General features: G+C 38.4%; 1 protein-coding gene across 7 annotated transcripts in view; it reads left to right on the top strand.

Moving 5' to 3' along the window:
* The window catches only part of Mrtfb (myocardin related transcription factor B), a 184923-nt gene that overhangs the window by 125037 nt on the left and 37569 nt on the right, over positions 1-22317 (top strand). For all 7 annotated transcript variants that reach the window (XM_047532982.1, XM_047532976.1, XM_047532977.1 and 4 more), the window contains 5 exons: positions 9821-9886; positions 11854-11909; positions 12985-13060; positions 14870-15031; positions 16305-16483. In XM_047532982.1, coding sequence (XP_047388938.1) covers positions 9821-9886; positions 11854-11909; positions 12985-13060; positions 14870-15031; positions 16305-16483 — 539 coding nt within the window. The remainder of the gene's footprint in view (positions 1-9820; positions 9887-11853; positions 11910-12984; positions 13061-14869; positions 15032-16304; positions 16484-22317) is intronic.

The raw sequence follows: 22317 nt of genomic DNA, 5'->3' as shown, positions 1-22317 counted from the left end.
CTAGCTGTAACTCTAATTGTCAAATCATTAAAAGATCAAGTCACCGTTGATCATTAATGGAATTGTGTTGATAAGAGGGGGCCTGCTGTAGGTGGGTAGAAAATCGATGATTTTATTATTGAAAAAGTAGTTTGTTAAAGTCTGTTCCCCTGTTTTCTTTCTTTTTTTTTTTTTAATTTACTGAGGTGAAATTCATATAAAATTAACCATTTTAAAGTGAACAATTTAGTAGCGTTTTGTACATTTCACAACGTTGTGCAATGGCCACCACTGTGTAGTTCTAAAACATTTTCTTCATCCTAAAAGAAAACCCCATAGCCATTAAGCAGTCCCTTTGCCCCTCCTGTGTCCCCTCTGCCAAGTCCCTGGCAACCACCATCTGTACTCTGTCTGGATTTGCCTATTCTAGATATTTCATATGAATGAAATTTTATGTGATCTTTTGTGTCTGGCATCTTTCACTTAGTGTAATGTCTTCCAGGTTCATTAACATTTAGTATGCTTAAATACTTAATTCCTTTTTGTGGCTGCATAATATTCCATTGTATCCATAGACCACAATTTGCCCATTTATGTGTGGATGACATTTGCGCTTCTTCTACCAGCTGTCCATTAAGGATAGTGATGCTGTGAACATGTATATATTACATGTATTTGATTACTTGCTTTCAATTCTTTGTATTTCACCTAGGAATGGAATCTCTGGGCTGCAGTTGTTCTTAACTAAAATTTTATGTAATGAGCCTTAGCACGTCCTGCCAAATATTCTAATTTTGAATCTTGTGATCTTTTTCTCTGATAAAGATGGTGTAGTTTAGAGCCAGCAAATGCCTTGTTAGTTTCCTAACAGACATCTCTTCCCTGGGCTGTTGCCTGATTAGTTGGAGCATTTAGGTATTAAATTATGATGCTTCTCTTTCACCTTGCTTTTCACCATCTGCTAGGATTATTTCAAACTGGCTTTGCTGGCCTCAAAACTAACCTTCCTTCATCCATCTTACTTTCAGCAGATGACCTTTTTCTTCTTTCTTCTCTAAGAAAATAAAAGCTATCATCTGGGAACTCCCAGAGCAAAGCTTGAGACTTCCTGCAGTGGTGTCCTCACTCCCGATGTTGTGACAGTGCCTCTTAGTAAAGACCACCCTGCCTGTTCTGGATCTCCTCCCCAGAGCCTGAAGGAACCGCTGTCTTATCCTCTTGCCCTTCCTCTTGCTCATGTGCATTCCTTCCCTCCCTGCCGCCCCTCTCTCTGGCTCTTTATCAGCCATAACTTGCTCAAGACTCTTCCCACTTGAATTCCACACCCTCAAGCTTCCTTCTCTCCTCCTCCACCGCGCATCTTGAAGCACGCTTTCGTTAAATGCCCTCCTGCAGGAGAAGGAACCTCCTTCACTCCCTAACCTCCTCCAGTCCGACTTGCACCTGTCACTTATGAAGCAGCTCCTGTGTTGAAGGAGCAGCATTTGACTATTATTCATGCTCTCTTCTAGAAATACTTTTACCTGGTTCTTTCACCTTCTTATATGGCTTCCTCTGACTTCCTTTGTTGGATCATTCTTCCATATCTGACCCATAAATAGGCTTTTAATTATTGACTTTCTTAGGACCTCGATCCTGAGCTTCTTCTGCCCTCTCTGTTTAAATCCTCTTCCTCAGCAAACTCTAGTGGCTTTAAATACTGCAAAGGTGACAACTCCCAGATTCCTTCCAGTCTTTGAAATCTGGACCCACAAAATCCAATCACTGTTTTGATATCTCCACTTCCTATTCAAACAGGTCCAGTACTGAGCTTCCAAATGGCAAATCTATGTCCCTTATCTCAAAAATGGTGTACCAGGTGCTTAAACCTACAACCCAGGAATCATCTATGTGACTTTTGCTCTCTATGGTCCCTACTGCTCATTAGTTAAATGAAATTCTACTATTAGACATGATATCATGCCTAATAGTAGATGTTGTTGTTTTTTTGTTTTTTGTTTTTTGTTTTTAGACTGGTTCTTATCTGTTGCAGCTGGACTCAGAACTCCTGGGCTCAAGTGATCCTCTGACCTCAGGCCTCCAAGTAGCTGAGACTACAGTCCAGTTTATTTCTAAATTCAAAGTTACCTTAAAGCATAATGATGTATAATGCAGGGAAGGATAGGAACAAAAAGGTACTCTTACCTTGTTAAGTGTTTATGATCATTTGGATAGCAGAATGATTCTATCAGGATCTGAAGTACATGCTCCATTTTTGGAAATTTAACCTATAGATAGAGCATCAAAGGATGCCTGAATGAGCCTATTCATTGTACCATTGTTTATAGTAGGAAAAAAAAAAAAAAAAACCTGGTAAATGTGTACTATACAATTAATACATGTTTGAAGAGGAAAGGGTAGATTCCCTGTTCCCTGTTTGAAGCAAATTCCCAAACTGCATGAATAATATAATGCCACACATGTATTTCCTTTGCATATTTTGTATGTAATATTGATGGAATATTCACAAAACATTTTTAGGACCCATAGAAATTTAACTGGTTGTTTTGGAAAAAGAACAGGAGGTCTTGGTAGGATGGATTGACTTTCACTTTTCCTTTTAATACCTTTTTAATACCCCAGCCCACTTAATCCTATTTCAACAATGCATAATACATTTTCTCCAAAGTCCAATTACCTCGCACTCTTAACTACTCAAGTGTCTGTTGGGGCGGGGAACAAGATCTGTTCATTGCCTTGCACTGACTCCAGAGTCAATCCACCGCTGATTCTAGCATAGTCTTTAGTTTTTCATCTTTCTTCTTGCCTCTGGTTCACTTAGCCTTTACTTGACTGCTAAGGTTTTTGGTGGTGGTGGTTCTTTTTCACCCCTTATGATTCTGTGGTTTATTCTGTGTCCCATAATTAAATAATATATTTTAGATCATCCCTCTAACTTGCAGAGAGCTGCTCATTCCCCTCCCCCACCCCAGCTTGCCCTCCTCAGACCCCATCTCTGAAATCTGGATGTTCAGAGAGCATTTCCTAGACTGTGCTGCCAGCCATTCTGTTTCCCTCAAAGTGGCCTTTCCGCCTTTTTGTTGTAGTACAATCTTCGGGCAGACTTCCTGGTCAAAGCCATGCTTCTTTTTGGCTTGCTCAGCTCACACTAAACTGCCCTCTGGTTATTAATACATAATTGTATAATTATTTTTAGAGTGAAAATTACTTAGATTACATCATGTTAAGGAAATATTTCAAACATTCTACTTACAGAAACAAAAGAGAATGAACATACCATTTTGGTTCAAAATGCTGCTGAAGTTTTAAATTTTTTTGAACATAAAGTCGTTTTTTATTCACTTATTCATATGCAGTGCTGAGAATCGAACATAGTGCCTCACACATGTGAGGCAAGTGCTCTACTGCCGAGCTACAACCCCAGCCCTGAAGTTTTTTAATTGGGGTATAAGCATAATGAGGTCGAAATTATTGTATTTTGTGACACACTCCTACAATCCCAGTGACTTGGAAGACTGAAGCAGCAGCATCACAAGTTCGAGACCAGTCTCAAGAACTTAAAGACCCTCTTAAAATAAAAAATAAAAAAGAGCTGGGAATGTAGCTCAGTGGTACAGCACACCAGGTTCAATCCCTAGTACTGAAAAGAAAAAATATATATATTTTAAGATACCTTATGTTGAAAACTAATTTTAAATTTTTGTCACTTTAAATCACTAAGGAACAGGGGAAGTAACTAAATGAAGACAACTTTTTTTATCTAAAATATTTGTGGTACTAAGAAGCACACAAGAAGCATTTCCAGTTTATCACTGGATGAACTGACTTTTGGAGTGGTGATTAAAACCTTTTATAAAAATAGAGCAAGTTCAAAGCACTTCTGTTGACCTAACTTTGTTTTTATCTGTTGTGACAAGAAATAAGGATTAAGTAAAATTTTCAAAATTATATGCAGTTTTCTCCTTGTTGACATGTAATAGGAAACCATGAATGTAAGGTATAAGACATAAATAAGACACATCTCCTTGGAAAAATTTAGTACTTAAGATTTTTTCACTAAATGAGATGGATATAAAGCCATCTGTATCCGTGTTCTCACATATCTACTATAATTTCAACAGTTTTACAGGAAGAAAATAGTCTCATTACTTAATGATCATGGATTTAAATTTAGGAAATAACTAGAAATGAGAAATAAACTTTATAAAAATTCCTCTACAGCATTATTTATAGCTGCAAAAATTGGAAAGAATCTAAGTGGTAAATGGAGGATATGCTCACAATGGCATATCCACCCAACAGGATATTTTATATATCCATTAAAATAATGTTTATTGTTGCGTTTAGAATATGACTGCAGTATGTTGAAGCCGAAAATCAAAAATATACCACTATGGTAACGGCAGTTGCGTCTCTGGGGGATATAATCAGCAATTTTCTTTTTCAGTTTCTCCTATCGTTTTCTATTTTCTTAGTTTGTATAATGAATATGTCTCTTATAATGTGCGTAACATTTTTTAATTAAAAAATGTTTTGAATTTGGGCTGTTTAAGAAAGATGCAGTACTTACAAGAGGCAAATGGATTGCGCCCTCATCTCCCCTCATTGACAGGGTGCCTCATGTGCCTCTTCTGAGCTTTGCCATCTGGAAACACAGCTGGTGTCAGATTCTCACCTTGGGGTAAATGTGTTGCACCAAGAATACAGTGCTGCCTGTAGGAAGAGTGCTTTCTTGTATCACCCCTATTTTTCTTTCTAACTTCCTTTCCTCCTTAGACAATCAAACAGGTTTAAACTGTGTTCTAAACCTTTATTTTAAACCTAAGAACCTCTTAAGACAATGTGTTTCTAGATTTTCCAAAGATAAAGATAAAATGACATTCTTTGAAGGTGTTCTAATGTGAGCAGTTTAACACAAATTCTGTTTCACTCTGTTACTTATATCTTTTGTTTTCTCTAAGATGTAGACAGTCACTGAGTGTCTTGACCTGTTTTTTCCACTGAGAATCGTAGAGCTTCACATGTATGGTTTTCTTGCATGCAGGTAATTTGCACGATGGCCCTGGAAGGTGCTCAGTGTGAGTCGACTTAGTAACAGCATGCAGGCTGATGTCATTGGCTGGCTCGCACTTTCACCTCCCAGAGAGGGACTCTCAGGTGCAGTTCACAGACATAAGGCTATCACCAAGGAGACTGGCTTCTTAGGAAGCTGTGCTGCCACCACAGGACAGGGTGCAAGACCAGTGTCTAGTCTTCAGTTGGGCTACGGGAATGAAATCTTGGCAGCACGCGGCCTCAAGATATCCGTAGACCGACTAGCACACCAGCTTATATGATACTCTTAAGAACTACAGCTGTGTGAGAGGGCTGAGTGACTTCCAGCAGCTTGGACTTTCTCCACATAAACGGGAACACTCCTGAGTATGCCGGCTGCAAAGGGAGGAAGAGGTTTTACTTGGTCAAACATCTTGAGCCCACAACCACAAATGCCTCTTTGATCTTTGGAAGTGTCAGGTCCTCTATATGCAGGTCTCTTATCCCTTTACAGTCCTGGAGGAGCACCAACAAATTCTACCCAACTTCTGCCTTTGGTGTTGCATGAGCATTAAGCTGTATACAGCATTCCGGCTGTGTTCTTCCTGGCCTTGAACGTTTTGCCTCTAAGGGCCTGTTGCCACTTATACTTTTTGTGACACTTATGAGTGGGAGGTACTGAAAGGAAGTTTGATATTTTCTAAAATAATGAACTTGTACCTGTTTGGTACTTTTCATAACTAGTAGTTGTTTTCAGAATAGCCTTTGTCAGGGCTGGGGATGTGGTTTAGTGGTAGAGCACTTGCCAAGCATGCATGAGGCCCTGGGTCCAATCCCTAGCACTGCAAGAAAAGGAAGGGTTGCAGTTTAAAGCGAATCAGAAGTGTCAGTGTACCTGAGGATTTGTTTGTTTGTTTGTTTGTTTTGGTTTGGTTTGGGGGTCTGCCAGGGCTTCATGCGTGCTAGGCAAGCTCTACCTCTTAGCTGTACTCCTAGCATACATGCGTCTCTTGGTAGGCCATTATGCCTCATATTCAACATATTTATTTGCCAGTTGGTGTAGATGAATATAATGTATCCACAGTATTATTCACCTATTGGTACAGGTGAAAAATAAAAAGGGTGGATAATCGGCAGACTTAAAAACATTACCAGTTACTTCAAGTCTGCCTCCCCTCCAAATTCTTGTTCTTCCTAATGTTCTGTTGTTTTGGGGGGGGCTGGGGAAACTTACCAGGAATTGAACTCAGCGGCACTCGACCACTGAGCCACATTCACAGCCCTATTTTGTATTTTATTTAGAGACAGGACTTTGCTTTTACTGAGTCTGGCTTTGAACTCTTGATCCTCCTGCTCCCAAGCTGCTGAGAGTATAGGTGTGCGCCACTGCACCCAGCTCCTAATGTCTTTGATTAAAAATGGATCTTCCAGTCACAGATACTGCTGCTTTTTCCCATAGGTTTGCATCCCGTAAAGCACCCTGCATACAGTTACCTGCAGACACCTGACAGGTGTGCAGTAAATAAATGAAGGTGCCTGGGGGAGTTGAGAGCCTCAACTACTTTGAGTAATGTATGATGCCCTCGCTTCTTGAGAAAATTAAAGACAATTTTTTTAGAACATTATTTGGAAAGATCATTATGTTTATCATTAGGCAGTACAACCTAGGTGGGGTGGTTTGTTGGTTTGTCCAGACATACAGGAAATTGGATGGAAAATGTAAATGATCTGTTTTATGCTTTATTTTAACAACTAGTGAATGGTGTCTATGATATATTGATATAAGAAGAAATGTTTCTGGTCTTCATTTCTGGTTTCTGGCACAGAACTCCTAAAACTTGTGATTTCCTGAGTAATGGGTGATAGGAACATCTTTTGTTATAATATTTTATCGTGGTACTCAGCTTCTGACACAAGAACTTCTTTCTAAGATCCTTGGAATCTCCAAAGTGATGAGTGATTTGGTATGCTAACAAGAGGACAGGTAGCTGGAGGCCTGAGGTAACTTTAGGATACAGACTCAGTCCCAAGAGACCAAGGCCTGGTGAGAGAGGAAGGGTGATATGCCTGGAGAGGGCATGCCCCTGGCACGCCCCTTGCCCTGTGCATCACTTCCATTTGGCTGTTTCTGAGTTGTATACTTTATAATTAAACAGCAAAGTACCCTCTTTAATTCTGTGAGCCATTCTAGTAAATTCTCAAAGCTGAATAGGGTATTATGGGAGCACCCCAAGTTTGTAGTATGAGTGGCCTGCAGTGGAGGCGTTTTTGTCAGTCTGATCCTAACTCCGTGCATATAGTGTCAGAATTGAACTGAATCGTTGGACATCCAGGTGATGAATTGGTTGATATGGGGAAAGGCCCATCCGTTTGGTGTCAAAAGTGTTGGAATTAGAAATCGTTCACAGGGGCATGCATTCGTTTTGTGTGCTACCCTCACGGTAGAGGATACATGTCAACCTGAAAGTGATTTCTGGTCTTCAGTGATAGAGCCACCAGACTGCCCTCCTGCTGCATGAGGGCTCCTGAAATGACCCATGCACAATCAAGACTAACAAGCTGTCATCAATAGTGTTTGTTTGCAAATCAGGTTGTTGCAAATATGTGTATCATTCAAAAATGCCATTTACCTGCCCCCCACAAAGTATACTGTGTTTGATATATTTGACTAGCAAGTACATCTATTGCTTTTTAAGTTTTTTTTTTTTTTTTTTTTTTAGTTTTTTGCTTTAAAACAAGATCTTTTGATGTTTTCATTACACTTCCTTTTTGACAGTTTTGTGGATCCCCTTGGGGATAAAGGAAAGATAGTCTTGATGGAGCTTCTCCCACAGACAGACTCCACTCTCCTCAGCACCCACTTCTGAGCTGGAAATTGCCTCCACCTTCTTTTCCTCTCAGTCTCTTGCATATTAACACCCTACATGCCATCAAGCATTAACTTTAGCATTCATAGGGTTTTGGAGAGTGCAGGCATTGGGCGTTTTGAGATTCACAGGTCTGCTCCTTGGTTATTTTTGTTCCTAGTAAAATACAGTGGGAACATATTATCCTCATTAAACTATTGGAAAATGCATCTATATTTTTAAACTTGTTTAATTTTTCTTTGACCGTGTAACAGAATCTTATGTCAGTTGCTTCAGTTCTAAATAGAATGTCAGCAAAACTTTCGATCCTGTGGCCCCCAAACAAAACCAAAAACCACATTTATATATTCAGTAGAAAACAGCATTCATATCTAGCAAGGATAAGAGACTGTTTTTTAAAAAAGCATTTTATAATTTAGGCTCTTTTTGAGGTGTTCCTAAGACTTGGTTCTGCTCTGCAGTCAGCACCAGGCCAAGCAACAGCCAGGACTGTCGTCACATCTTCAGGCTTACTGCCTTCCAAACCAGCCTCTTGCTCCAGTCTCCCTCACTAGAAAATTGTCTTCTCTCCTGTAATGGTTTAGGTATGAGGTCGTCCCCAAAAGCTCATGCATAGAGGTGAAATGATTGGGTTATGAGAACCTTGACCTAATCAGTGGCTTAATCTGCTAATATGGATGGACTAGGCCGTAACTGGGCAGGTAGGGTGTGACTGCCCAGGGCTGGAGGAGGGGGTCACTAAGGGTGGCCTTTGGGTTTCATATTTTGTCCTTCGTGAGTGGAGTTCTCTCTGCTTTCTGATTGCCATGTTCTGAGCTGCTTTCCTCTTCCGCTTACCTGTGGCCCAGAGACGTGCAGATACAGAGACAACTGTCTAAGCTGAGACCCCTGAAACCTGGAGGGCTAAATAAACTTTTCGTCTTCTAGAATTATTCTTGTCTGTTTTGGTCACAACAGCAAAAAAAAAAAAAAACTAAAACATCTCCCCACCATTCAAGAAACACACATAAAGCTTTTAAAAAGAATATTAACAATCATTAAGCAGACCCTTAATCATCCTAACCTTGGTTTTTATCCATAGTTTGCCACAAAAAAACAATATGGAAGCTTAAAATTGACTGTATGTCTAACCAAGAAAAATATTTTTCAAAGTCACTTCATGTCTTCCTCTTTTTTGAAATGGGCTCACTTCACAGATAAAAATGTATAGATGCTGTAAAAGGAATCTGCTTGAGAAACCTAAGAAGAAATCAATTTTTTTATTAAATTTGGCAAACTGTCCATATTTCACAATGCATATTTTGTTCTACCACTTATAATGGTTTATTCTTCATTAAAATGATTTGGAGTTAATTGATTTATGCTTTTCTGAGAACTTGTAAAATGAGATATGGTATTACGTTTGTGCAAATATTAAATTCCTAATTTAAAAATTTCACCTTAGGTCATTAGTAATGTTTCATAGATCTAGTTTTTATGTACTTTGTCATCATTGAAACTACTTAAAATCTATTCCTGATGGGGTAAGTTTCTTCCTTAAGATATATTTTTTGCAATTAACTTATTATTTAAAAACAAAGGAAATGTCAAGAAATCTCACATTTCTGTTTCTATGAATAAGATTTCTTTATGAACAAGTCTTCATGTATAAGCCACCTACTTTTATTTGCTAGGTACCATATGAATGTATTTAAATAGGAAATACTTAGCTTTAGTTATCAAATTAAGATTAACTAAACAAAAATTAAGTTGTGTAAACTTCAGTATACATGCACCAAAATTACCAAAAAGTAATTTTGTCAGTTGGAGTGTATCAGATAACATCCTTATTCAATTAGGAAATAGACGTTTAGTAAAGCTTAAAAGTACCCCTCTGGAAAGGCATGAGTTAGACCCTGTGGTTGCAGTAAACTCCAGTGGTGATTATTTCCTCTTCACAGTGCTCCAGCTGAGGCTGCAACAGAGGAGGACAAGAGAACAACTAGTGGACCAGGGCATCATGCCACGTAAGACCATGTTATTTTCATCTCTGGTGTATTCGGACAAGATGGGCATGCCTGAGGAGAACCTGTATCCCACCCACACTTCAGTCACATAGACTGAACCAGTGCACAACTGCCAGTCAACTGATTGTGAAAACCAGGCACCAGCATAATCAACCTAAGAAAACCATGTGGAATACATTTTAAAAACCAGGTGCAGGTTAGGAGATGAACTTGAATTTTATGTAAAGAACACCTTTAAGACACTATAAAGTTCTTCCTTTGAATGTTAAAACTGGTTTTAGTTTTTAAACGATTGAAGTAATCTCTCTAATGGGTCTGAGATTAGACTTGCAAAAGTAATGTGATAAAATTCACAACTTTGTTCTAAACTAATTCAGATTATCTTTGATACTATACTGTGGTCAATATAACTAAATGTATCCCAGTTACAAGACTGATAAACATGCTGTAATAAAATCTTTTCTGTCCCAAGGACAGATACTCCTGAAGTATCCCTAAAGAGACCGTTGAGAGTTGATTAATTTTAGAATAGTTGTCTTCTTTACCTTTACTTACCAACTTTAGAGGTGATTTTATATTTTAGAGGGGAAGAGTGGTTATTTTATAGATGCAGTATTATTTGAATTTTGTCTAAAAGTTAATTCTTCCAGAAGTTAACTCTTTCAGCTTTAAAACACTAGAAATTACAAAATGAATTTATGCTTCCAGTCTTCTAAATCATTGCTAGCCCATAAATCATGTATTAATTTATGATAAGGTATATTTCCCTGATTTTTTTTTTCCCAGTGAAATTTTTTTCCAGACCACTATTGAGTATCTAAATATTTTTTTAAATCTAGTGCTGTAAGAGTCAAAAGCTGCTATGATGATCTGCCAGATTCCTCCACAATCACATTCCTCTCTTTGAGCCAATCAATCAAACAGGATCCAATTCTTATGTTTAAGACAACACCACTGGTAGGCCAGCTCTAGACTGCTTCTGGGCGTTGGTCCTAGCCGGGTCTGCCTGGGCTAGGATCCTGGGTGTCTCTGCAGCGTTTTAAAAGGACCAGGGCTGAGTACAGTGCTTACAAGCTAATTGGTCAAGTCTCAACAGACCAAGGATCCTAGTCCTATATCTCATCCACTTGCCTGACTGCCATAGTTGTATGTACAGGATGTTATTAGGCAATAGTGGACACATACAAAAATATACGTGTGATAGGTGATGTTTTAGTAAACACTATCTTCACACTAAGATTCTAGCATATTTAATATGCTGGCAGTTAGCATAGTAACTCTTATTAATACAACTCTTTAGAGAGTTACATTGTGGTATGGTAGAAAGAACATGTCATTTTTCAAATTCAGAATCCTAGTTTCAAATCCCCTTTTGATAGTCATCTAGCTATATGATCTCAAGAATTCAATTAACCTCTTTTAGCCTTTCATCTGTGCTGGGTCTCATACCTACTTTGCAGTGTTGCTCTGAAGACCCAACAGCAATGTAACTAATTGGCCACAAGCTAATCTCAGTATGTGTTCTAAATAAATGGACCTGAAATCTGTTGAATTTGCAGTCCCATGCATCCTCATGTTCAATTTCCCATTACTTCCAAGGACATGTGGGCTCTTTCCAATAGCAAATATGGCCAATAAGAGCAAAGACCTATTAGGGAATCATCAAACAGTCCCCTGGGCAATAGAAATTTGCCCCAGTAGTTGGAAGTAGTCTGACTTGATATCTTCATTGTCCTTATTTATACAACTCCATTTTAATTGTTCACTGGTTTTATTTGTGAAATACATTATTTTAATTTTTTTACACTTAAGGTTTCAAGTTTAGTGAATCTCCTAAAAGGAACTAGTAAATAAATGGAACTATAGCTGTGCACTAATTAGATTATCAGTATGATATACTATGAGATTGGACTGAAGTATGAACTCCTCTATTTATACTGTGTAAACTATTTATTTTCCTCTCACAGCTTTGAAGAGCCCAGCAGCATTCCATGAACAGATAAAAAGCTTGGAACGAGCCAGAGTAAGAAAGTTCACTTTAAAAGTTTCTGCTTCTCTGCTTTATTTTAAAATACCTGTAGACAAGTAGCAATCTTACTCCTGAATATATCAATAGAGAAAATATAGTGTGTCTTCAGGGTACATGGTGTAGACAGCATGTGTTATGGGATAGCTTGATCTTGGAGGTTTGTAGAAAAAATTATTTTGTTAAACCAACAAATACTTTTGTACATAGAAGACAAATCATACTTCTTCACTTCCTTGCTTTCAGGGCATAACAACAGTTTTTAGAGACGTAATAGAGAATTCTGCCATTTGTTGCCAAGGGGGACAGCCAAGCGATATGCTGACACCAGATGCTTAGGTGATTTCCCCTCTCAGTCTCTGTTGGCCATAAATTCCACCCAGGGTAGGAGAATTTAGCTAAATCCGAGAACACTGCTGAACTCAACTCTGCTTTATTCTTTGATATGACTCCATCACAGTGTCACAGCACATTGGTGTTTATTTATTTATTTTCCTCTGAAAGTACCATTATACACATTCTTTTTTTGTGTGTGGGGGAAGTGGATAATATCTATCATGCAATCAGAAAATAAGCATATTCCAAAAATTCCCTAAGAATTCCCCAGAATGATCTCTAAGAGTGTTATAGTTTATTTTAAAGCCCTATTGTTCGAGTTAAGTACAATCCTGATTAAGAAAATACATTACTATTTTTAAGAAATTTGTTTTCTAAATGAATTTCTACTTGACCTAACATGCAGATTTTGTTGATTTTAGATATTAAAATAATTAAATCCTGTGTCTGTCCAGATATCACCTTCAAAATCATGAGCTTTTGACTTTACCAAGTTTAAAGTATGTGAAGTCCTTGCTTTATGCCAGTATGTACTTCAAGTCCCTGTAAGATTTTGAAGGCTGCAGTTTAAATCATGTGTTGGGTAATAGTTTCTGTAGGTATTAATTTCTAGTCTTCCTCTCAAAGACTTGACAAAAAAAAGGCATATAATTTACTTAAATGGAGTACTTTGAAGAAAAATTAAAATTACAGTATATCAAATAATTTATAAGAATTTTACTTTCCCCTCCCAAAGACTGAGAACTTTTTGAAACACAAGATTCGGAGTCGACCAGATCGTTCTGAACTTGTCAGGATGCACATTTTAGAAGGTAAAGGATTATTTCTGCTTATTTTGTTGTGTTTTCTCAAGAAGTAGGAAATCCTCCATAGCTATTTTTTCCCATTGTAATAACTTCTTCCCCCGCCCCAGGCTGACATTCTCCAAATTGGATAACACAAAAACTCAAAGCTAAAATGTTGTGTTAAATACAGGGCAAGGTTTGATTCTCCAAGTGAACAATTGATGAATGGCTTTCCCACCAGCTGGTGCCACAGGTGCCTCCCCCCTTCTGTTTTTGTTTTGTTTGGAGGGGGGTGGGGGAAGTACCAGGGATTGAACTTGGGGGCGCTCGATCACTGAGCCACATCCCCAACTCTATTTTTTGTATTTTATTTAGCGACAGGGTTTCACTGAGTTGCTTAGTACCTCGCTTTTGCTGAGGCTGGCTTTGAACTCATGTTCCTCCTGTCTCAGCCTCTGGAGCCACTGGAGTTACAGGCATGCGCCACCACCGGTGCCCAGCTTAGGCAGACATTTTTGATCCAGAGAATTTCTTCATCATTGAGGGACATGTTTTCTGTCGAGGACATAAATCGAGGACATAAATAGCCACAGGTCTAACCCTAGACTCTCAACTAGGGCCTTGTTTATGTTCACCTGGCTCACCTCCTCACCTCCCTCATGCTCTTCATGGCCACATTCCTACAGCAATCTAGCCTGCTAAGCACCCCTACCCACTCCCAGAAAGTCCGTGCTCTAACCTCATCACCTAGGGCCCTGGGAGGAACAGTTGCATTCCATTCTTGCTAAACACATGGCTTGGGCCTGGGTGTTCTTCTCTCTAAAGACAGAGCATTCTTGAAAGCTGGCACCTCTGTCAAAAAGTCCCAAGTTACATTTTCTTTCATTGTTTTGCTTCTCTATTAAGACTAGGGACTTGATCCTCTGATAGTTGTGAGTGTGCTAAGACTTCTCAAACATCTAGAACCAGTTGTCAGGTAGAAGGAAGATCTGTTCTGTATAGGCCTGATGATAGGATTAGGTTGCTTTTACAGAGTATTGGATTGTAGCTTAACATGAGGAATAACCATAATAAAGGCCAGAAGCATGTCCAAAAATGAAATATTAGAGGTATTCATCCACTGGCTAGCATAGACATCAGAGACCAGGAGGGGGGGCAAGGTAGATGGATGCCTGCCTTCCTGGAGCTTGTGTTCACAGTGGCAGAGAGAGAATGAACAAACAGCATAGAAAATGACAAGCTTTGAATAAACAGGCTGCTGTGAGAGAACACATCCAGACTGACACTACATAGGATGCTATGAAGAAGTTCCAAGTATGCTGGGCATGGTGGCACACACCTGTAATCCCAGTGACTCAGGAGGCTGAGGCAGGAGGATCACAAGTTCAAAGCCAGCCTCAGCAACTTAGTGAGGCCCTGAGCAACTCAGCCAGACCCTATCTCAAAATCAATTATACCAAGGGCTGGGGATGTGACTCAATATTAGGTGCCCCTGGGAACAATCACCAGTACCAAAAATAAGTTCCAAGTAGGTCTCTACCACTCCAAGTATCTCCTTCAGCCTAAAGCTGCTACCATTAAGTGAACAATAGCAGTATTCTATTTTTCCCTAATGGCCATGTTAATTCAAGTCTGTGGGCGTCCATTTTGTATAGATAGGTAAATCTGTCCAGAGCTAACAGACTGTGTACTGGGGCATTCTTAAATAGCTTTTTCTCTTTCCACAAAGATGTTGAGAACACCTAAATGATTAAACCTGTTTAATTAGTTGGCCTGAAATAACATCATGAAATAGAAATAATAATTCAAATAATGGTTAAAACTTCCCTCTTTTAGAAACATTTGCAGAGCCGTCCCTGCAGGCTACTCAGATGAAGTTGAAAAGAGCTCGACTAGCTGATGATCTGAATGAAAAGATTGCTCAAAGGCCGGGGCCCATGGAGCTGGTGGAGAAGAACATTCTTGCTGTGGACTCCGGTGTCAAGGAGGCGATGATAGGCAAGAGCAGATTTCAGCATCTTCTGAGAGAGGCGTGGAGCTCTAGAGGAAAGGCCAGCACTTAACTAGAATTAACACTTGCAGTGATTCTTGTTACTGTTATTTTACTACTTACTAGGTTAGCATCTGCTACCAGTTAACTCAGAAATTCCCCTTTTATGATTGAGGTTTAGATCTGCTCTTAAGATTTCATTATCACATTTTCTAGGTTAAATTACTATATTGTACTCTTTAGTATGTTTAATATTTTTACAAACTTTCATTGTTTTAGTTCTGTTTTCTTCTGGAAAAGATAAATAGCTTCTTCAGTGTTAGTTCAGGAAGGAGAATAGCAGATGAATATGGATGTATTCTTTCAATAGTCTTATCTGTCCATTTTATCCTGGTCTTATCATATTTATTGCCATTTTTGTTTTGTTTTCCCTGTGATGCTGGGGATCGAGCACAGGGCCTGCACTTGCTAAGCGTGTGCTCTACTACTGAGTTACACCCCCAACCCCAATGTTATTCTTTTTCTGGTATAAGCTGTAACAGGGAAAAAAATCCTTTCAAAGAATGACTGTACTTATTCAGTAAACAATTTTGAAAAGTCACTGTCCTATCTTAAAAACTATTATAGCTTCCCTTAGACCTGGGGCTTCATATTTTACATTGGTAAGTTTGACATGTAGGCAGTTTGTACTCAGGAACTCTAATCAGACAAGTATGATTCCATTCAGTTTTGGAAATAGGCCCTCCAGAAAAGTAAGATGCGAATCTAGCTGGGCTGTTCCTTGAAATGGGAACTTAACAACAGGTACCCAGCAATAACCCCATTTTCCCCATTGCCTTGAAGTCCAGGCAAGGTTCACTCATTGCCTGGGGCTGATAGGTCTCTTAATCTTCATCTACTAAGTGGTCTTTTTCCTTCCCTTTTTTGTCCACTGCTTATTTGTGGACAGGACAGGCTTGTGTTGTCCTCAAGCATGGCTCACTTCTGAATTTTCCTGATTGCATTTGCATTCCCAGATGCCATTGAACTTATTCCTGTCCCTGTGTTTCCTGCAACTGGTAGTTGGATCCAAGGGCTTGCTTGGACTCCACTTGGTTTTTTTCGCCTTTCCCAAAGAGTACATTACAGTAGTAGTGTGCACTTCCATTGGGAAGTTTATTATGTTCAGTTGTATTTTTTTTAAGAGCTTCTTGAATTCTTCTGGGAAATAGTATTCCTCCTTTTTCATATTAAGCTTGATATTCAAGGGCCTTTGTGAGTTAACCGTCATTTCTTCCTCAGGCGTTGGGAAGGAGGACTATCCCCACACTCAGGGTGATTTCTCATTTGACGAAGACAGCAGCGATGCTTTATCTCCAGACCAGCCAGCGAGCCAGGAGTCGCAGGGCTCAGCCGCGTCCCCAAGTGAGCCAAAAGTTAGTGAATCCCCATCTCCTGTGACTACAAACACTCCAGCCCAGGTATTATTTTTCTGGTTTTGATCCCTATAAAAGTTTTCTGTTTTTTATATAGTGTATAAAGCAATACATTTTTATCAGAAGAAATATGAAAGTGCTGAAAAATAAGGATTTTACTATAAATGCTGTTTTCAATAGATTCTTACAATTATATCTGCTCTAATATACATTTTGCAATTTGTTTTTAAAAAATCTCCACATAACATTTCCCGATGTATATTTTCACGTATCATAAGATTTATCTTGCTTCTACCACTTTAATCACACATTTTAAGTGTACTGTTCAGTAGTGTTAAGTATGTTCATATTGCTGTGCAACAGATTTCAACTTTTTTTATAGCAAAACTAAAATTTTATACCCAATAAACAACTCTTCCATTCCTGTCTAGCTTCTGGATAATCATTGTTCTAGTTTCTGCTCTGTGAACCAGGACTGCTCTACATACCTTATAAAAGTGGGATCATCTAGTACTTGTCTTTCTGTGACTGGCTTATTTCACTTCCATAATGTCCTCAGCGTTCACTTATGTTGTAGCATGTGACAGGATTGCTTCCTTTTAAAAACTGAATAATATCCATCTTTGGAGAAATATCTATTAATTAAAGTCCTATGCCCATTTTTAAATCAGGTTACTTGTGTCTGAATTGAAGTTCTTTATATATTTTCTATATTAACCCTCTGCCAGCTATGTGGTTTCATGTGCTCAGAAACATTTCTTCCCATTCTGTGGATTGCTTTTTCACTCCATTGCTTTTGTCCTTTGGTGCAGTTTTAGATCTGGTTTAGTCCCATTGTCTATTTTTATTTTGTTGCCTTTGCTTTGGTGTCACATCCAAAACATCATTGCCAAATCCAATGTCATTAAGCTTTCCTGGTTTCTCCAAGGAGTTTTGCTGGTTTAGATATTTAATCCACTTTTTAAGTTAATTCTTGTGTTATTAGGCAAAGGTTCAGCCTCATGCATTTGCCTGTGGATATCCAGTTTTCACAGCACCATTTGTGGAAGAGGCTGTCCTTTCCTCATTGGATGGTATTGACACCCTTTTGAAGGTCATTTGACTGTGTACGTGAAGTTATCTTCTGGGCTCTGTACTGTTCCATTGATCTCCTTTGTCTGTCTTCATGTCAGTATCACTGTCTTTTAATTAACTTTGTACTAAGTTTTGAAATCAGGAAGTGTGAGTGTTCTACCTTTGTTCCTCGAGATTCCATATGAATCTCAGTATAGATTTTGTGGGAAAGTTCACCTTTTTGAAGAGTCAGTTGAGTGAGTTTTAATATATTAGAGTTGTGCAACTACCACACTAATTCTAGAACATGTTTATCGCCCCAAAAATCCAAACCCAGGAGTAGTGCTGTGCCTTTATCCCTCCACCCAAGCCTGGGCAACCATCAGTCTACTTTCCCTGATGTGCCTGTTCTGGGCAGTGTGTATAAACAGTTGTACACTGTGACCTTTATGACTGGTTACTTTCACTTAGTACAGTGTTGTGAAGATCCATCCATGATATGGCATGTGTATCAGTGCATCATTTTTTGAAATGACTGATGAATATTCCATTATATTGATTCACCTGTTTTTATTTATGGACATTTGGCTATTTTAAATAATGCTGCTCTGGACAAGTATATTTTTATTTCTCTTTAAATTAATTGCTGGATCATATTGTAGTTCTTGCTTTCCTACTTAATATTTAAGTATCTTTCCTTATCAACACACGTATTATTTTTAATTGAACTGATAGAGCATCTCATTTAATCACTTCCCTATTATTAGTTTTCTAGAGCTGTTTCCTGTTTTTTACCCTTTTATATACATACAGCAAGACCACTAAGTTGTTCTCACAAATCCACTACAAGTACATTTTTATACATATATTGCTGGGCACTTGTCTGATTATTTCTTTTAAAAGATTACCAGATATTGAAATGAACTTAACTGTCTTCCAGGAAAGTAATAGTTTTTCACAGTCATTGTCTTTACCACAAATAGGTAATCACATTCTTTAAACCTTGGAGATTTGAACGTTTAGTGTTTGTTATTTTGCAATGCTGGGGATCGAACCCAGGTCTTTACACATGTTAGGCAAGTGCTTTATCACTGAGCTACACCCCTGGCTCTGAGATTTGAATGTTTTAATTGGATTGTTGTTGTTAATGAGATTGAATTAATTTGTTTAGAAAATATTTGAGCACCTGTGTCAGATCATATTTTAGTGCTTGGAGAGGAATCTAATGAATATTTTGATAATTATATTGGAAATTAGCATTCTTATTTTTCTAATGGGTATTCATGTTTGTTGGTTTGATAAGAATTCCTTCACTGCACATCAGTTGTTTTCCACCTCTCCTTATGGTATTGGGCCTTACTGAAATTTTAAAATCAAAACTATTGAACTGCTTAATGGAAGTAGTCACATTCTAAGCCTGGCCCCATAGAATTAAGTTGTAAAGGAATTTACCAATTATCTGCTTTAACCCTTGTATAAGAGGCAGCCTGCGTTCACAGAGGTGTGAGATTCTTTGGAGATTAAAATTGCTTATTTTCTTTTATTTCTTCTCACTCATGAGCATCTTATTTGTCAGAACAGTGTCTTTCAGCATTAGCTTATCACTTCCATACTATGACCTGAAATATATAATTCATTTATTGTCTTTATGCCTCCTATTAAGAGAGGGACCTTGACTCTCAGAGGCCTACCACTCCTAAGAGGAAAGTGTGTGTGTGTGTGTGTTTTCAACAGTTAGCAGAAAGGTGCTCAAAAAACTCCAAACTGAACCATGCAGCATGAGTGCAGACTGACAGTACTTGTAGAATACTGTAGAAGCTTCTGTTCTTCTTCCATATGAGTGAAGCCTCTGCACTGTGGCCTCATCAGAGATAGTGTTCAAATCCTCCTTCCTACCAAAGCTTACAGGCAAAAGAGACTGTAGGCCCGCAATGTTCCTGGAACCTGGCCTGGAAGAAGGATGAGGGTCAGCAACCAACCCACTATTTGTGAGACCAGCCCCTGATGGGTTTTCACATATTTTCTGCACCCTGGTTTGAGCTATAAAAATAGGGCTAAAAAGAATGTCAAGTATGCAAGTAAATACCATAAAAACAAAAATTCTTCTCATCTATTTGGGTTGTCTGTTCTTCGAGTAGGTCAGGATGTCAGATGGCTATTAGAATGGGCTTAGCTTTTAGTAACAAAATTTTTTATTATTTTGTTGTTTTATTATTTTGCTATTGGTGTCTTTATTACAGTTCTGCCTGCATACAATATTATCATTCTCCTTTTCTACATATTGCTTATATCATTGCATTTTTTTACTTTGCTTTTGCAACCTGGTCTTCAGCCAAATTTATAAGTGACAGGCTTTAACCAGAGGGAGTCACACCCAGTGCTGACATTCCAGAATTTCAAGAAAAACAGAAATGGCTTTGTTTTTTTGAAGAATAAATATGAAAAGCTGGGCATGGTGGTGCATACCTGTAATCCCAGCGACTCAGGAGGCTGAGGCAGGAAGATCGCACATTCAAACCCAGCAAGACCCTGTCTGTAATATAGTTTTTTAAAAAGGCGGGGGGTGGGGGGGTGACTGGGGATGTGGCTCAATGGTTAAGCACCCCTGGGTTCAATTCCTGGTACAAAAAAAAAGAAAAATATGAATTGTTCACTGCTAGTGAGGCACACACTAAGCCTTGGGTTATTCCTGAACAGAGGCTTTGGGCTTTAGCATACCGTTAGTGTTGCTACAGCACCATTTCCACCTGCTACATGCAGAACATCCATTAACCTAGGCCAAGGGCAAGAGACCCACTTTAGAACATGTAAAGTCAAAGAAGATCCTAGAATCAGAAATTGCACCAGTGTAGCTCCACTTGCCAGATGAGTCCCATCTTACCTGCTTTAGAACTCAGTAGCTTATGTATCCCTGTAACTGCCATCTTAATTTTGGAAAAAGATAACTCTTACACAGGATTGTAAGTGGGCAATAGGGTTATAGTCTTTGTTCTGTTTTATGATGCCAGTGAAGGTTCAGAAATGATAGATTTAATTTTGGTAATTTTTGTGCTTTTACTGTTGTCCAGACATTTCACTTCATGTAAAATATTTATGTACCTAAATATAATTACTTTCACATTATTTCTTATTAGACATCAAGTTCCTAGACACCCAGGATTTTCCCTTATTTCAGTAATCTCACAGTAAGTACACGAATCCAACACACAGCAAGTACTTATCATTTAATGAATCAGATCCTAGGAAATTATCTGTGATTTATTTTCTCTTGCTTTAGAATTATATCCCCCAAAGATCAGTCTCATCACTGATTATTAAAATAGTTCCTATAAAGCAAAATAATAAAACAGCAACATAAACATCTTGCCTTTTGGGTATTCTTTGAAATTAATTTTTAGTCTTTACAGTAGAAACTCAGTATGTTCCTACAGCCCACTCCTCACACTGGCTGATGTGTGAATGGTTTTGAATTTCAATGCATGAAGACTGATCCTCTTGTGAAGTACAATAAAAGTAGCAGGGCATTCCTATACCACACTTCCACATGACCTCCTGTACTCAGAGATGGGTAACAAAGGTCCCAGCCATAATTCCTATAGCTTTGCATAGATTTCATTATGCTTGTTTACTTGAGACAGGGCTTTTCTTATGTTGATTAAATGTGTAGCACAAGATGATTAATCATGACTTAAACATTTTTCCAAATTCCCTTTTCAACTTTTTTTTAATACTTGTCCTAATGTAAAGCTCAAGCCCAATGCAAGGAATTTCTTTTTGGTTCTTTAAAAGTTATACGTACAGGGGCTGGGGATATAGCTCTGGTGGTAGAGTGATTGCCTCGCATGCATAAGACCCTGGTTCAATCCCCAGCACCACCACCAAAAAAAAAAAATTAGATAATTAAGAGAAAAATTAGGCTCAAGATTTCTTTATGCCTTGCATTATTCCAGATTACAGGGACTGCAGATGATGGTGCAGTTGGTAGAGTCCCTAGCCCCACAAGGCCCTGGGTTCAGTACCCCAAAACACACAAATTATTTTGTGTAGTCTCAATTCTTTTTTAATAAGCAGAGACTCTTAATTTGTTCTACATAGTTGTATATGACACTAGAATACATTTATATATTTTGATAGATCATAAATGGAGTATAATTTCTCATTTCTCTGTACATATTACAGGATCACATCAATCATGCAGTCATACATGTACATGAGGTAATAATACCTGTTTCACTCTACTATCCTCCCTTCCCCTCCCTTCATTCCCCTCTACCTAATATAAAGTAACTCTATTCTTCCCTAGCATCCCCCCTTATGGTGAATTAGCATCCACATATTAGAGAAAACATTTGGCCTTTGGTTTTCAGGGTTTGGCTTAGTTCACTTAGCATGATATTCTCCAACTCTATTCATTTACCAGCAAATGCCATAGTTTCATTCTCCTTTAAAGATGAGTAGTATTCCATCATATGTACCACATTTTCTTTATCCATTCATCTGTTGAAGGGCACCTAGGTTGGTTCCATAGTTGAGCTATTGTAAATTTAGTTGCTATAAACATCGATGTGGCTGCGTCACTGTAGTATTCTAAGTCCTTTGGGTATAAACCGGGGAGTGGGATAACTGGATCAGATGGTGGTTCCATTCCAAGTTTTCATAGTCTCCTTAATTCTTTTTCAGAACACAGGGATAGCTGCCAGAGAATTAAGTTCCACAGAACAGTATCCAAATATAAAAACAGCCTCTACCAAAAAGATTAACATTGTAACATTTAGGTAAAGAACCAGTTTTTCAAGCACTTCTCTTGCATTCCCACAACTAAAATG

This window comes from Sciurus carolinensis, chromosome 18, assembly GCF_902686445.1.
Source record: "Sciurus carolinensis chromosome 18, mSciCar1.2, whole genome shotgun sequence".
Lineage (NCBI taxonomy): Eukaryota > Metazoa > Chordata > Mammalia > Rodentia > Sciuridae > Sciurus > Sciurus carolinensis.
The sequence above is the reverse complement of the archived record's forward strand: the minus strand, read 5'-3'. Positions and strand labels throughout refer to the sequence as shown.